This window comes from Pyxicephalus adspersus, chromosome 2 (genome assembly GCF_032062135.1).
Source record: "Pyxicephalus adspersus chromosome 2, UCB_Pads_2.0, whole genome shotgun sequence".
Classification (NCBI taxonomy): domain Eukaryota; kingdom Metazoa; phylum Chordata; class Amphibia; order Anura; family Pyxicephalidae; genus Pyxicephalus; species Pyxicephalus adspersus.
The window spans coordinates 116,565,264-116,582,991 of record NC_092859.1 but is presented as its reverse complement, the minus strand read 5'-3'; the positions used below and the strand labels follow the sequence as shown (position 1 = coordinate 116,582,991).

Here is a 17,728-nt window from a genome sequence, read left to right as displayed (position 1 = left end):
GTCTCTTCTCCAGTGTACTAGGTCCTACATGTATGACTTACTATGTGACTTGTACTCTAACAGATTTGATCTGGCTTGAGGACAATCTATCTTCCCATAGTTTACATTGTGTCACCCTTCTGTCTGAGGTGGCTTCATGTCTTCTGGCCTGTGTTCTATCATTTACTCATTCATAATCAGCAATTGATAAAGTCTCAACACTTTGTGCTATTTGGCAGTTTAACATATCAGCAATTCAACCCATCTCCCCCTACACGCTAATCATGGTTTATTTTGCTCTGTGCTGCAACCTTTCACATTTTTCTGTCAGTGACAAAAGGAACATTTAAAAGTGTAAATTATTAAGATGTATTTGATGTAATAAAAAAGTAAAAAAAATAGTAAGTAAACAAAGTGTTTGTCTCCAAAGAGATATCACTATGTTTCCTGTCCTAGTGACCATTGTCACTAACACAGACAGTGTTGTCATCAAAAAAAATAATGAGGAAAAGAAGAAGAAAAATCAAGAAATTTCCTCTCATTTACTGTTGTGTAGGACAGGAAATAAAAGGAAATCTTGCTAGAACAAATATTCTAACCCAATATAAGTGTTGTCATTTATTTATTTCTTCCACTATCGGTTGTAAATTTATGACGTAGACTTACTAGGCATGTCTTACTTTATGGTGACACTGACACTCTTTGTTTTCACAGGGAAATCCAAATGGCCATGTGGAAAACCTAAGAGGGGAGCTCATGGAGCACACAAACCTCCCAAGCAGGTGATTCTTTCTGGGGTTTATCTTGTGTTAATGCAATTATCAAAGTAGTAAAAACTTATATTAATATATTAAGACTTCACCTATAAATCATGGCGGAGTAATACTATTGCAATTGCTGCAGTTCATCAATATTTTACAGTTTGACTTGGAATTTTATTTTTTAACAAATGCTGTATTTATGAAACAACGACAGAGAAGATACAATATCATTAACTACATGAGAGACATGTCATCTCAACAATAAAAAGAATGTCGCAAAACAATATGTAAAGTGTGAAAGAACTTTCGTTTTAAGTAATAAAAGGGTGCTTAATAATAATCCAGTTTCCAAAGCAGTGTGTAAGCAGGTTAGCAAATGTACACTTGAAATATTATAATCTTAAAGTTTGTGGGGAAAATCTAACATGGGTAAAGGCACATTGGGGAAATGGGTTGAAATGGTGTTTTGCCCTTTGTTTAATGGATGAGGGTGGGAGCTTTGGATATTCATACCTCCTAGGCACTGTATTATACAGAACTAGGTAAATGGAATATGAAAATGCAATCTTATTTGTGCATACGTCATCAGCATGTTTTATAAGCCATACATAGTGCAATTATTTTGTGTTTACGCTGGGGCCATTTTTATTTGATTTCTGTCATGTATGGATGAAAGGTTGGACAGAATAAGCACTAACGAGCGAGCTTTCACACTGAAAATCATAATTATGGAATTAAACTTGGTCAGGTCCCACGTAATCGTCCTCTGTAAAGGTGAATGTAAACACATTAGAAGCAAACATGCCTGCTTTTTTTTACTGTAATAAATGATTAAAAGTTGAGTAAAATATTAATAGCCCTGTGTTACTCCTCCTCATTTAGACTAATGTCCCTTCAAAAGATTTGTGGCTTTTTGGGGCTTTTCACTAATTTGTCTATATCTTTACAAGGGTTAAATCTTATTTGGAGTGCAATAAACACAAAGCAGGTATTGCACAGCAGAAGTTATTTGCTGCGCTGGCATAACAAGGCCCCAGCTTTACTTAGTGGTGCATTAGTGATCTCATCACTCATTCTTGCAACAGGAAGCCGGCGCTGGGAGTTCTTTGGCTTGTTGATAGACTCATAATCTCAAGCAGGGAAGATTAATTGAAAAGAGTGGACTGTTTATGATATTTCTTGGGTGCCTGAGATAAGCACGTTTATTTTACATTCATTAATCCAAAAGGAATAAATCATTGCAACAGAAGTTTATTCACGGATCTCTTTAGGAAATGTTGACTTTGTGGAACAGAAACTGTGTCTTGGTAACTCTCTGAGTGATGAAATCAAAGGGTTAATCCTGAAAGATATGTCATTTTAATTTGCTGCCCTAATTTTTTTTTTCTGTTTTTTAATGAAAATGCTTTTATCAAATCTTAGTGGATTTTTTACCTTGGGCATAATGTTAATTTTGAGTTTGTATATTTGGTTGTACAGCGCTGCATAATATGTTACGGCGCTAAATAAATCCTGTTTATTAATAATAATAATAATAATAATAATAATAATGGAATACTGTGAGCATAAATGTGTGTGTCGTTTACTAATAAAGTGCAGATTATCTTCCCAAAGCTAAAGTTATTTACAAATCTTTACTTCCATCGCAATTCCAAGCAGTACACCTGTCATGAAAAAAATTGTAGTCTCCCATTTCTTACTCCTGACAATTCTGCTGGCCCGGCTATGCCTAGAATCCATACCTCTCAATCCAACATTGTTATACCTGGATAGCTACTGGAAAACCTCTGTTGAGCAACCAGGCAACTAAAATTTTAGATGTTAGCAACATATTGTTTTAATATTTTTAGTGTTTAAAAGGTCCTGTTCATTACCAGAATTTTTAGGGATAGTGAAGCTATATGTGATTTATTAGTAAGTTTTATGTGTATGCAGCTTCACCTGGCCACTTGCATTACAACCTGACTGAATATCCTTTAGATTTTTCTACAACTACATAGCGTGATGACCTGCCTGAGGTATCCAACTCCTTATCTGCCACTTTAAAGCATTGCATCCCACCTTAAGAAAGTATACCCTTTTAATTCCAAGGTTTTACATATTGGGATGCAAAAAAATCATCTGGTCCTTAGGAGGTTCCAAAACTATTCACATCTAACCTCAGATATAAAACATCACACAGCAGATTGCATTGTGTTGTTTGTTTATTTATTTAACAAGCATGAAACCAAAGTACAGAAACCATGTGTGGAAAAACTATGTACACCCCAAGGTTCAATATCTTAAGATTCAGTTACTTCAAATAATCATTTTTTTGTGTAACATCTATGAGACAGTCTCTCACATTGTTGTGGAGGAAGTTTTGCCCCCCCCCCCCCCTTCTTTTTCAAATTTGATTTGGAATTTATTTATGCACATCTCTCCTAATGTAGTGTCTGTTTTGTCCAAAACAAATACAGATTTGGTTACTGCTGGCTTTATGTTTTAGATCTACACTTTACAGAGCATGCACTGTGTAGTGTAGAGCTCTGCTTTTTGTTTAGCAGTGCAGCTTACAGAGCAGAGCCAGCTGCTGGAGACAATGTTAGTTCTGTGCATGGCCAGAGGATCACTGTGTTCTTAAAAGTCAGCCATGGAGCTGGCAGGAAAGATGGTGGCTTCCTCTGATGCAGAAGTGACAGGTTCTGGTCCTGACATCACTGCAGGGCAGCTGCACATAGGTAAGTCTGTGCCATAATCGGCAAATGTGCTGTACTTCCTGATTACAGCAGAAGCTCACTACCCACTTTTACCGTAGTTCCACTTTAAGATTCCACCATTTTCAGACATTCTTTTGTAGGTTTCCTGGTGTTTCTCTTAGGATCATTGTCCTGTTGCATGACCCATTTTTAGCATTTGACTCCATAATACTTGTCCATATTACGAAGCGCTGTACATTAAATAGGGGTTGCAAATGACAGACAGATACAGACAGTGACACAGGTGGAGAAGAGGACAATGCTCCAAAGAGCTTACAATCTAAAAGGAAGGAAGCAGCACACAATAGGAGGGGTTGGTGTGCAGAGTTTGTGCTGATATACTAAAACAGAACAGGGGGTTGGAAATAACTACTTTGAATTGCTCCTAACCTAACAGAACAAGCAGATCAAAAAAAGTTTAGGTTTGTTTGGGTTTTAAGGCTTTATTGTTAGCCAAAGGAACCTTATCATTCAACGATATAAATACCTGAAACCTGCCCCAATACAATGTATCCTGCAAGGGACACTTCACTTCAGTTTGCATGTCTGACCATAAGAAATAGTCTGCCTCTGTACCTGGCACAACCATTAATAATGATGGACATACATGGAGTATACACTAGATTCCTAAAAAGCATTACCTCATTCTGATAGATACACATGAATTACCTTTAATGCAGATTGAATAAATATGTTTAGTATAGATTTAGGAAAACTAACGTTTAGGAATTCAGCTATATATACACATATATTTCATTTTCAAATCCCAAATTTTTATTCTCTTTATTGTTTTACAGAGTAACTCCCTGCATTGCAAACTAATTGCTGGGTCCACAGCAGACAAAGTCCACGACAAAAGCCCAACTAAAACAAGACTACCTCGGAAGGTTGATCTGCGAGCAAGATACTGGGCATTCTTATTTGACAACCTCAGGAGAGCCGTGGATGAAATTTATGTGACATGTGAATCAGACCAAAGTGTTGTTGAATGCAAGGTAGGACCCTGATGTATGAGCTGGGCCCTTCAGGTTTAGGGATATCAGTACACTGGGTTTGTATGTTTTTTGTACTTTTTAAAACTGCTACTGATGTCTGATATTATTGATATGCTTTTCTCTTCATATTTGAATTAGTTCAAAATGTCTGAATTCACGTATGCTGGCCATATCTGGTTTAAAGTTTTGTTTCCTGCAAATGCATTTGTCCTATGGTTTTTATGAAGTTTGTTTGCAGTGGTCGCCAACCTTTTTGGACCCACGGACCACTAATTTTACTGGCTTGTGCATGCGCGGAGAACCGGGTGTCACTCAAAGGGGAAGAAACTTCCCCCATAGTGACGTCATGATGTCACGTCTGAGCCTGGGATGGGAGAGTGGGTTGGTTGTTTCCAGATACATAACCCACCCACTTCTCTGATCCTGTGATTCGTATGGGGGACATTGTCCACGGCTCTAGCCGGTGCCCCCCCCAGTCGGGTCCTTCTCCTGACCCCGCTGGGGGGGGCACCGGCCAGAACCGCGAACCACCAAAATTTTCTTGGTTGGTGCGTAAGTTACTGTATACCAGGGGTTGGCTGGTATACAATAATTTACTCACCAGCCTTCTCCAGATTAATTACTTTGTGTGATTCCACTATGGGTCTGTAGATGGCACTGTTGTAACTCCTCTTCTTGGTATATTTGTCCAAATAGAAGCTTGCTTATGAAATTCATTGTCCCTAAATTGGTTAAAATATGTATTTGAAGCTGTGAGATTTCTTTTTTATACTATTAAAGTGACACTTATCTGTGTTTTATTGCTCATTTTATCTTTATTATTATTATTTTCATTTTCTGAGTCTGGTAAATCTTGTTTCAGGATAGTTACTAGTTGTATTATGGCTATTCTATTCCTGGAACAAGTGTTTGCTTTGAAGATTTTCTTTTTGCCCCATTATAGTCTGTACGTGTGTCATTTATTTTGTCAATTAGTCAACCTAAACATTATAAAAGTACATGTGACAATTCCCTGGAGTTTACCTTTTTCCTGAAAACTTGACTTCATATGTTTCCATTTTAATGTTAAAAACATATTTATGTACATATCAGTTTGACCTTCACAAACAAGTCAGTGAAGAGCTTACCCTGCCTGTTCCATAAAGGTCCCTTCCTGGTGTATTCTACAGTGAGTGTGATTTCCATTGCTTCAGCACAGAGTTTAATCTGCAGCTAGAAGCATTGTAGGTGAACAAGAGAGCAGTATTGATGTGCTAGGCCCTGGGGTCCTAGCGTCCTGGTATAGAGTGTCATCAGGACAAAGAGATGGCGCCAACAGTCCTGCCGTGCACGCCAGTGACTAGAATTAATTACAAACCAATCGAATCCGTTGCAGCCAATTGGTAAACTAATTGGTAACTTTAGCCGGGCATCCAGCTCTGGTGATCCGGTATGGGGGAGGGAGTATCCTGTGAGACACTTTTGTCCAGCTGCGGGTGAGATGTCCAGAGAGAGATGTGCATGAGTGGAGACGGAGCCCCCGCTTCTGCTTGTCCTGTTTATATTCCCTTGTTCGGAAAACATGGCTCCTATTACAGCTCACATGGCATGAAGTCTGATCAACTTGATAAGGTGAACTGAGCCTTCCTTCAAGCAGGTACCTGCCAGAGGGGATGATTACTCATGTACAAGGAGATGGGGCTGTCCTACTGCAAATGAGAGCTAATTGCATTCCTGTAATGGGGGAATGGCTCAATGATAGTTGGACAGAAAAAGGGAGCACAAAATTATATGTTCAAGTCAATGTGATACAAACAGTAATGCTGGGCGTGGGAAGAATGGAACAAGAGTCCAGTGCCCCGGTATTTATATCACATTGTACAGTTTGCTATCCACACTTTTTCAGTTTCACAGTGATTAAGTAGTGGGAACATTGAATTTTCAACAACACGAATCTGTCTATATTGATCATAACAATAATGAACCAGTGTTGCAAACAATTTATTTTACTGTATGCCAAAAATACTTAGCCTAACTTAGAAATATATGTATATTGATGTGTTATGAGAAGCACTATAACTTCTATTATTTTGTGCAGCATAGCACTTCAAAATATTTTGCTGATCCATGAATAGGATGATAGCAGAGTAAACAGAATCTGTCCTAGCTCTGCTGCTTGTTTAATTTTGTGGAGCCACAAGTATGGAGGCAATCTGTCATTAAAACATTGTTATTGTACAGAATAACATTTTCCTTTTCTTCTTTTATGCAAAGAGATCAAAGAACACAGATAAATAAAAAGGAACGTTAACCTAGTTTTGTTGATGTAATTTTTAGTACAAACTAGTTATTTATGTTTTGTAGGATGAGTCAGTTGCACTCTTCACAAAATTGCAACCCATTGTATAGATCTTACTGAAAATGTTTTTTTTTTTATTGCAGCCCACAAAAAAAGTATGTATTTCAATCACATGTCAGATAGATTTGCCCTACTATTAAATAAAGTCAATATTAATTTTTGTATTAGGTTGTAAAGTAAGTGATAAGAGATAGTAGGTAACAGTGACTACAGCTACATTATTATTATAATTATTATTAATATTAATATTAGTAAACAGGATTTATGTAGCGCCAACATATTACGCAGCGCTGTACATTAAATAGGGATTGCAAATGACAGACTAATACAGACAGTGATACAGGTAATGGGTCAGTCTTTTGTAGACAAGGCGTTCAAGAAGTTTGGAGATATATGGGAGAAGGGAGATAGGCACATATATAAGAGGCGACCTGTCTTTAAAGAGTTCTGTCCTAATTTGTATGGAATGTAATGAGGTCATGGGATTATCCAGAGCCATGCAAGTTTTCCCCAGTAAATAGCTGTTATCTTTTTCACCTTGCTTTCCGCTTAATCAAAGAATTTTACCTTGACTCAAGCCCCACCCCATCATAAGATTAGAAACCCATTTTATGTTGTCATCTTTGCCAACTTGCCTTTACCGGCCAGGCTCTTGTGCATACATATGAATTCTTGTTCCTGTGTTTGACCATTAGATTACTAATAGTCCCCTGTTCATTTTGTTGCACCTATTTGCATTTTGGTTACTGTTGCCACCTTTCAGTTAGACTGCTGTTGGTAAAAGACTTCTTGTACCCTCTTTTGCCAAGAATGAAAATGGGGTTTTGGCACCTTAAGGGACACACGTCCCGTCTCTATGTGTTTATGATGCTTCTCCATACACAGCTCTGATGCATTTTCATTTCAGCACAGCACAATTATGTGATGCACTGGGTTGAAAAAACGTTTCTGTCCATTTTTGTGTTTTGCACCCCATTCAAAATAATAGGTTGTAGATTAATGTATGACACAGTATGTGTAACACAATGCTCAGGAACAGTGCGATTAGCCCTGCGTAAGTTTTCTGGACAATGATCAGTTATTTTTAAAACATACAAGCATACAAGGGGAAAAAATTCTTTGAAAACTTTAAAATTTAGTTTCCCTCCCTTTTTACAGGTTAAAGCATTTTGTACCTTTGAGTTGGTAACTTGCTCATAAATGATCTTTTGTTCATGATTGTTAGCCGCCAGTAGATGGGGCTGTGTCACCAGGTAAAGTGTGTAACAAGTAATGTCAGTAGTAGTTGTTTGTTATACACTTTACATGAGCTTTTCACAATGCCATCAAGTGGTGTGACTCAAGTATAAATCTTGAGTTTATACTCTAGTACAGAGGTTCCTAACCCCCGGAGACATTGCAGGGTCAGGGAGGTGGGCAGGTTGTGTCTCAGGTCTGATCCTTTGATGGGAGAGTGGGTGGGTTCTGTCATTATGATGTTACTCTGGGGGAAATTTCTTCCCCTTTGAGTGACACACAGCTCCCCGTGCATGTGCGGTCCAGGGTCAGTGCACTTAGTGGTCCGAGACCTGCAAAAAGTGGTACTGAAGAAATTTTATTGTGGGATTTCATTTCAGATTACAGCATTGCCAAAAATGCACATGCAGCACAATCTATTAAACAAAGAAAAGGAATAGGATAGAATGACTTTGATAAAGGTCAGAAATTTATTTAATTAATTTTAGAGAGTGTGAGAAGATAATATGGAAATTAGGTTTACCAGTTAAAATTTCACATGGTTTAGCAACCCATAGGAAAGGTTATAAAAGAGTTGAAAAATGAGGATGGGAAGTAAAACCTTGAGGGTGGTGTTTAGCATTTACAAGCATCATAAGTAAAATTACACAGGTGTAACTCCAGAAGTGCCTCACCACTTACACCAACACTTCCTTCTTAGTTTTCCAACAGTCTTCTGTCCAGACTTAGTACATTTTGTATTACTTTTGCGTTTGCTGTACCACTTTTGTTCCTATTTCAGCATGTGCTTTACTGCTCTCAGCATGAATTAAATATTATTAATTTACCAGTTTTTATTTTGCAATGCATTTGTTAAACAAAATCAAAACATACATAAAAAAGGAAAAACAACAGTAACGGCAACTAAAATGTATTGACATTATAAAATTTTGATGGTATTGAAAAAGAAATCTTCTTTTGGAAGACAAAAAATCTCAGTTTGATTTGGGGAGTTGTTGACTTTTCCTTAAAATTTTAGTTTTCATATTTAGTTTTTGTATTATGGTGTATTATGTCTTTGCCTATGTATTAAGCCTTTTGCACACTCCTTTTCAATAATGATATCCAATGTTGCTCTGTCATAGTGTTCTGTGTAAATGTAGTAACAGTCTGTTCCCAACCCAAACAACCATGGTTGTTCAATTCTAAATTTGAGGATTCCTGTTTTGAGTTTCCACATCTTTATCATCTAAAAAAAGGGAGTTAACCTCTGCCTCCTAAAGTCTTCCTAGATTTGTACTGTAATACAGTTTTTTGTTCGATCTGCAAATCTGGCTTTATCTATCTGATTAATAAGTTCTTTAACTAATATAGATATTGGTAATGTTGTACCAGTTGATGATTTCTTTGTCTGTATTTGTTCAGGAAGTGTTAATGATGCTGGATAACTATGTGAGGGATTTTAAGGCTCTCATTGACTGGATTCAACTTCAAGAAAAGCTGGAGAAGACAGATGCACAGAGCAGGTAAGGTAGTTCAAGGCCTACTGTGAAGTTGCAGCATGGCAGCTCCTATAATTCTGTTGGAGACTTAAAGTGTTTGTACAGATGAACAGTTTCTTTGATACAAATGTAAACTACCTGTATAGTCAATTTAGTCTTTGTGTCCGCTCACTGCTCACATTAACAATACTCTGATTTGTGGTCATTCAATCTTGTTCTGCTTGTATTCTGTTTCATCTCCTGTCACAGTAAAAAATAGAAAAAAACAGGGAAGCATATACTGTTTTGTGAGAATATACTGTATATACTCGAATATAAAACAAGGTATATACTATATACTATTTAAAAAAAAAAACACAGGAAAACTACATTCACCAGAGTATAAACATGGGAACCAAAATGCTGTCATTACTGATAACATTTTAAACGGTAATTTATAGAAATGCCAATAAAATTAATGTGAAAAAATTCATCAATGAGTTGGGATGTATGGGATATTCCTCTGTTGTACATATTCTTTTTTTTTTTTTTTTTTTTTTTTTTTAAATGACAACATTTTAGCGATAAAAACACATACATGATTTTTTCGTTGGACAACATCAACAACAGTTTTTGTAGTACAAGCACTGTTCCTAGAGTGAATGCTCCAAAACTCGACACATTTTGCGTGTTGTTTACTGCCAGTTCATCAGAAGCAATAGGTAACAGAGCGTAGTATACTAGTTCAAGCCATAGTAAAAATCTGTATACAATGTAATTAAAGATTTCTTTGTTGTCATATTTAGTTACATACCATACATACAATCCCCCTAAATAACTAATTTTTGTTTTCAAAGCTATTCTAAATAGAAAAAAAATGTTTATTATGAATAATTACACAAAGTAACCCATCTTTATCTAAACAAAAATCTTGTCTTTGTGCTTATTAGCTATTGGCAATTATAAGCTATTTCTTGTTATCAACTGATATTTTCAATTTGAGTTTTTCTTTGATCACCCTTATTGTCATATGTCCTATTAGTCTTGGTTGCTTATATCAATTCTTTTAAACCTTTCCAATTTCACGAGCAGGTATAATTTATAAGTGAACTTTAGCATCTTCAGCTACATAGCTACTACACAAACCACCAGTCCCAAAGAGCAACTGCCCAACATCAATCAACATAATTCCCTTAAACAAAAGCAGCCATGAGCTCAATCTGCATACATACCCACCACTCCTATAGATGGCTCCCTCACCATACTACCTGAAAATTCTGAAATGTAGCTTGGCTAAGCAAATTACAGATATCCCCAAAGTGAGCCACCCTATTTACATCTCTTGTCCCCCCTATAAATCTTCCCTGCAGGGAAATGTGAGTCAGTCATCAATGACCAAGTGTATCTGTCAGTCTTTCAGACCACACAGGGAAGTCCCCACTGGGTGATTCACCCCCAGCCAACTTCTCCTCTTATGCTAAACTGATGATATGATTGGATCAGCCAAGCAATAATTCTCTGTGTGCTTTTGCCTGGCCAGGATGTCCCCAGATTGCGATTTTCCACAAGCCTGTTCCGCCTGTTAAGCTAATCTGATCTAGTTATTGGAACAACTTAATCGTTCTCAGTATTCCCCCCAACAACCTGCTGGGTATCCCCGCTAGGGTGTTTACCATTGGCCAGCCTCAACTATTAAGCTAAGTCGATCACATGATCCGAGCAACCACGCAGTTATCTATGCTCCAAAAGTTGACATGGAGCACCCATCCCCTTCACAGTAACAGATCCAGACTAGATTAGCCACAAATAAAAGCAAACACTGGATATATTTTTGGAGGAATTTTAGCAAATTTATTTTAATGGAGTCATCCATATATATATATTGACACTTAATTTTGATTTGTTAGTAAAATTGCATTTTGTGATTTACCTGTTTGAGAAGATGCTGTTTTGATGTTAAGTGCAGTCCTGATAAATGCAGCTTTTATTTTAAACCAAGAATTTTATTTTGCAGACCCACTTCTTTAGCATGGGAAGTAAAGAAAATGTCTCCTGGACGACACGTTTTGCCCAGTCCATCGTCTGATAGAGTGACCTCGAGTTCTAGTGCAAGGAGGGCTCTCAATTTTGGGTATGAAAATAAAACAGGCTAAATGTTACACCGAGATAACAAAGAGTTTCCTATCCATATACTGTTTTAGATTTGGGGCAGAATTACCAGCCCAATTTAAGCAGGACTTGTGATTTGTTCATCAATTGCAACAGTTGTGTAACAAATGAGTAATTATTAATATTAATAAATTGTATTTATGAAGTAAACACATGTTATGCAGCGCTCACTGTTCTCCCCAGCCCCTTTTCACATCACCTAGCACTTTTCAGTAACCTTCCTGGCTGTCTTTGGGTGGTTACTGAAATGTTGTGTCATAATACAGAGGCTGCCACCCACCTACAATCTCTTCCCACCCAGCTTTAAAAAAAATCTATGTTAAACACTGGCGCTGTATATTGAACAGGTGTTGCAAATGATAAACAGATACAAAAAATGACACAGGAGGAGAAAGGACCCTTTCCTAAAGAGCTTACAATCTCAGGAGGATAAAGGACCTTTTCCTAAAGAGCTTACAATCTCATTTATACTTCGTCAAAAGCACACTGTATGTATTTTGGGGCTTTTCATACATTCTGGGAAAACACTACATGGTCTTTCATGAAAATTTATTTTACATTGTAGGCCTGTAATTCTTAGGCATAACTCACTGAAATATGTCCAATATTTAATAAATAATAAGTAATACATTTAATAATAAACTTTAAATAAAAAACACAAAAATCTTTTAAAACAAGGATGCATAAATAAATCAAAAATACTGAAACCTGTAATATAACTGTACAGTAGCATATATATAATATATATATATATATACCGTTTGTGTAGCTAGTTGTGTCAGTTTGTCCTTTTGCCAGCAGCCAATGGTTTCTGGAGAAAAAGAGGATAGATGACTGAGAATTACCATTTGACAGGATCATGTATAGAGAATTAAAGGCATTTACTTTTTTCTCCAGTTCTCCATTTTTTTATACAAACAAAAGACAATTTGTTTAGCTAGGTAGCTTTATTTAGTACCACCTAAAGAGTACTTTTTTATGTGCAAGTATTATTTTCTTTGTGTTTTTAATTTATCATCGATCTTAATTGATTGCATGTTTCATAAAAATACTTTTATAAAGCCTCTGAAGGAAACCTGTGTTTGTATTTGAACCACCAGTTAAAGGGTTACAGTTTTACAGTTACAGCCAAGGTAATAATAGATTTTGCATGGTGGAAAATGTTATATACTTCCTTGTAATGGCAGCAACTGGGGCAAAACAAGAAACTCTTAATATAAGGATGGTGTTTAGCTCATCATTGGTTCACAACTAAAACATCACTCCTTTAAACAATGCATTCAACTAATGAGAACTGTCATAGTCACACACGTTCCTCACACAGAGTCCTCTCTAGAGGAGAACATAAGAAAAGTTTGCACTGCTGGTTAGATGCTTTATGATATATATATATATATATAAATATATATATATATATATATATATATATATATATATATATATATTTATGGACAAAATCTAATGTTCTAATATGGATTTTACAGACCGAATGGATGGGGAAGGCTGGAAGACAGTACAGCGAGGAAGGCCTATCCGCTCCAGATCTTCAGCTATCACAAACAAGCCTGCTTCTCGTCCTGATCTAGGACTTCCACAAAGGGATGACAGTGACAAAGAAAACATCTATTTTAAGTCTTCAGAAGATACTTTGCAAGAGACATCAAAGTCTGAACACCCTCCTGTTCTTGTGGAACCTCCACCTAAGGAATTACTATGTCCATGTGAGATTCCTCTGACTGAAATCACACAGGTAGGGGGGATACACACAAACAAATATTTTATATATATATATATATATATATATATATATATTATAATGGTTACTTTGTATTGGATTGAATACAGTCATTTTGTATTGAATCTAATACAAAATAATTAGATTTTCCCGCCAAGCTTCTGCACGCACCAACGCAAGCATCAACGTCACCGGGAGCTCCCGGGGAACGTCAGTGCACTCGCCAGGGCAGCACACTGAAGGACAATGATGGGACCAGGTAAAGCTTTATTTTAATTTTTTTTTTAGCTACCCCGAGTGTGGCTCGGGGTTACCGCTTGCAGCAGGATTTAAGGATGACCCTTTAAGTCCATACGCAAATCTGTCTAAAACCAGCTTTAAAACCTAACTTCCAGGCAGAAAGTGAAACCAGTCAGAAGTAGTAGGCAGATAGGTTGTGTTGCTTGTATGTGCTACTGGGCCTGGGCCTAAAATATATGCAATCCCTAAGCAGCTGACTATTCCTTAGATGTGGTGGCAACTTCGGTTTTCTTTTTTTAGGCTAATTACGTTTTCTGCAAGTACTAAAGGATACCCGTTGATCCAGTCAGAAATTGTGTGTCCTTGTAACAATTAGCTCAAACAATTTCCTCAGCCTTCCCTTTATTTTTTTTAGAAATTAGATGAAAATTATATATTTGTAGAATGTGATTATATCTTCCAAGTGTTTTACTTTACATTTATCAACATACATGCTTTTTTAGCATTTCGGTTCACATTCATTTTGTGAATCGTGGTCAGGCCTCTTGCAAAAGCTTAATTCCACGTTATAGCTTTGTGTCATCTGCAGACACAGGGTTGCTACTTTAATCCTAGACCCTTTATAATTTATAAATCTACTCCATTGCAGTACGAATGTTTTCCAGTGAAGCCATAAATAAGACTGCAGCTGTAGCCATAAAAAGCCTGTAAATTCTTAATGTGATCTGGTCACTGCAGTGTCAAAACAGAAAGAAGAATTACATTTAACGATGAGGGTCTAAACTTACCTCTCTGGTGGCCTGTGCCTTGAAAAGCCGCCAATTTGCTGTTTCTCCGCTGATGCAAATATTCAACCCTTCAGGCAGGATGAATATGCTCCCCACCACAGGCTGTAGTTTTTCCTGCCTGCTCATACATACTGTAGTGTACAAGATGACGGGAGGGAGCACAATGTGGGGCAGGTGATCTGGTATTTTATCAGGAAGTGTAGAATACCCTTTGTGTCCAGGGAGCAGCATTGTGACAGTTTATTTTTTTAACACATTATGGTCTGAAAAGGTTGGTATACAGCAGTATTTATCAACCACGGTTCCTCCAGAGGTTGCTAGGGGTTCTTTAAGTAGTGAGCAATTTTGACCTCTCAGGTCAATTTAACTAATACCAATTATCTTTTTGGCTATTTAAAGGGTGGCATTCTTCCCACTGGCCTGCAATGTGGAAGACATTCTTCCCACTGGGTACCACGCTAATGTACCTCTGTGTCATTAACGCTTTAAGTTTTAGGTCAGAAAAAAAAGCCTTTAATAAATGCTTTTTTGCTGTTGCTTATGATATTGGTGATGCAGTGGTTACATTTTTGTAACATGCATTTTGTAAATGTTTTACATTTTCATTACATGTTTTACATCAGTCAGTTTTTACAACTGAAGATCTCTTCAGCTTGATCAAAATTGCAGTTTCAATAAAACATCAACCTAAGGTTTCATCAACACCTTATCAGCTTGTTTGTTGCTTTGATTTTGCCCCTAACAAAGTTCATCTTAGAGATTTCCACTGAATGTCCTTAAAGGTGACAAGGCAACAAAGATTTTCTCTGCCTTTGAAAATTTCAGTTTGTGTATTCAGTGCCTTCAGTTGGAAGAATTTCAGTCAGAATTTTAGAAGGTTACTAACTGCCACTGCGAATTCTAATAATCTCCCCTGCGGAAGATAGTTTGTACCCTCAAATAATAGACTGAGGTTTTGGAGATATAGAGCTCTGGACAACTCTCACTCATTGATCAATGTTCACTCTTTCCTAATTTCCATTTTTATATTTGTTATATACTTCTATGTCTGTAAAATTTTAAGCTTTTTTACAAACCCCATATGGTATGTATTTTCAGGGGACCATCTCTCAGTATTACACCTGGACGTCTGACTCCATCAGGTGTTAGTTGGGCTGATAAGGTGAAAGCCAGTCATGGGAATTCCACAAATAGTCCAGCTACAGAGATTGTGCATCCATGCTCAGCTGCACCTGTACAGAGAGCGCTTCATGAAAATGGTAAAAAAACAATAAAATAAAGAATCATCAAATGCAACCATACAGCAGGTGTTTCTAAGTTGTTAGAATCTGACTTCAGATGTTTTAGTTGTCATCTTTTAATAATTATAACAATTTTTTCACATTACATTTAGCAAAAGATGTCATTAATTGCTAAACTCTGGGGAAAATGTTATTTTAGCAGTGTATCCCCCCTGCACTGCAAAGGATAAATACTAATTTGCATTTTCAGTAAATTAAAAAAAAATATAAAGGTGAATATTTATAGGTGAATAATTTTTGATGACAATAATCTGTCAAGTTAAGGCTACTTTTTTATCAGCCTTTATTATTGTTTATACCTGATTTGTTTATATCAAAAGGATGAAGAAAGTAATAATAATTATCTACTGTGACAGAAAAAATTTTTCTGATCCTGTTTTGTATGTAGCCTTTTTTTATTCTATCCATTGCATTTGGGGAATACTACTCCTGATTTACCTAAAGAGGTCCTAATTGGCTTTGTGTGTCAATGGGGACTTTGTAAACATAGTAGTCAAGCTCTCTGTTTTCAGTGGTGTTAAGAAGCTCTTACAAAACACCTCCTTCTCTTCCTCTAAAGCTTTTTATTTTTCTCCCAGTAATAAATCTATCAGAGAGGATAAGGAAGTGGAGTGGACAGACTCCAGATGGGAACACTAGTTCTGTGTCTTTGTTTTTCTAAAATTGAAAGCGTATTTAAAAAATGTCCTTGGGGAATAAAAGTTGAGATCACAAACCCCAGGTCATAATGTTACTAACTGTCTGCTGCATTGGTTTATAAATGAAACTTTCTGAGATCCCAAATACCCGTTTGTGTAGCTAGTTGTGTCAGTTTGTCCTTTTGCCAGCAGCCAATGGTTTCTGGAGAAAAAGAGGATAGATGACTGAGAATTACCATTTGACAGGATCATGTATAGAGAATTAAAGGCATTTACTTTTTTCTCCAGTTCTCCATTTTTTTATACAAACAAAAGACAATTTGTTTAGCTAGGTAGCTTTATTTAGTACCACCTAAAGAGTACTTTTTTATGTGCAAGTATTATTTTCTTTGTGTTTTTAATTTATCATCGATCTTAATTGATTGCATGTTTCATAAAAATACTTTTATAAAGCCTCTGAAGGAAACCTGTGTTTGTATTTGAACCACCAGTTAAAGGGTTACAGTTTTACAGTTACAGCCAAGGTAATAATAGATTTTGCATGGTGGAAAATGTTATATACTTCCTTGTAATGGCAGCAACTGGGGCAAAACAAGAAACTCTTAATATAAGGATGGTGTTTAGCTCATCATTGGTTCACAACTAAAACATCACTCCTTTAAACAATGCATTCAACTAATGAGAACTGTCATAGTCACACACGTTCCTCACACAGAGTCCTCTCTAGAGGAGAACATAAGAAAAGTTTGCACTGCTGGTTAGATGCTTTATGATATATATATATATATATAAATATATATATATATATATATATATATATATATATATATATATATTTATGGACAAAATCTAATGTTCTAATATGGATTTTACAGACCGAATGGATGGGGAAGGCTGGAAGACAGTACAGCGAGGAAGGCCTATCCGCTCCAGATCTTCAGCTATCACAAACAAGCCTGCTTCTCGTCCTGATCTAGGACTTCCACAAAGGGATGACAGTGACAAAGAAAACATCTATTTTAAGTCTTCAGAAGATACTTTGCAAGAGACATCAAAGTCTGAACACCCTCCTGTTCTTGTGGAACCTCCACCTAAGGAATTACTATGTCCATGTGAGATTCCTCTGACTGAAATCACACAGGTAGGGGGGATACACACAAACAAATATTTTATATATATATATATATATATATATATATATATTATAATGGTTACTTTGTATTGGATTGAATACAGTCATTTTGTATTGAATCTAATACAAAATAATTAGATTTTCCCGCCAAGCTTCTGCACGCACCAACGCAAGCATCAACGTCACCGGGAGCTCCCGGGGAACGTCAGTGCACTCGC

General features: G+C 36.6%; 1 protein-coding gene across 1 annotated transcript in view; it reads left to right on the top strand.

Moving 5' to 3' along the window:
* The window catches only part of SCAPER (S-phase cyclin A associated protein in the ER), a 150,842-nt gene that overhangs the window by 12,905 nt on the left and 120,209 nt on the right, over nt 1-17,728 (top strand). The window contains exons 3-8 of the mRNA XM_072402028.1: nt 694-761; nt 4,276-4,473; nt 9,452-9,552; nt 11,522-11,638; nt 15,538-15,698; nt 17,254-17,519. Coding sequence (XP_072258129.1) covers nt 694-761; nt 4,276-4,473; nt 9,452-9,552; nt 11,522-11,638; nt 15,538-15,698; nt 17,254-17,519 — 911 coding nt within the window. The remainder of the gene's footprint in view (nt 1-693; nt 762-4,275; nt 4,474-9,451; nt 9,553-11,521; nt 11,639-15,537; nt 15,699-17,253; nt 17,520-17,728) is intronic.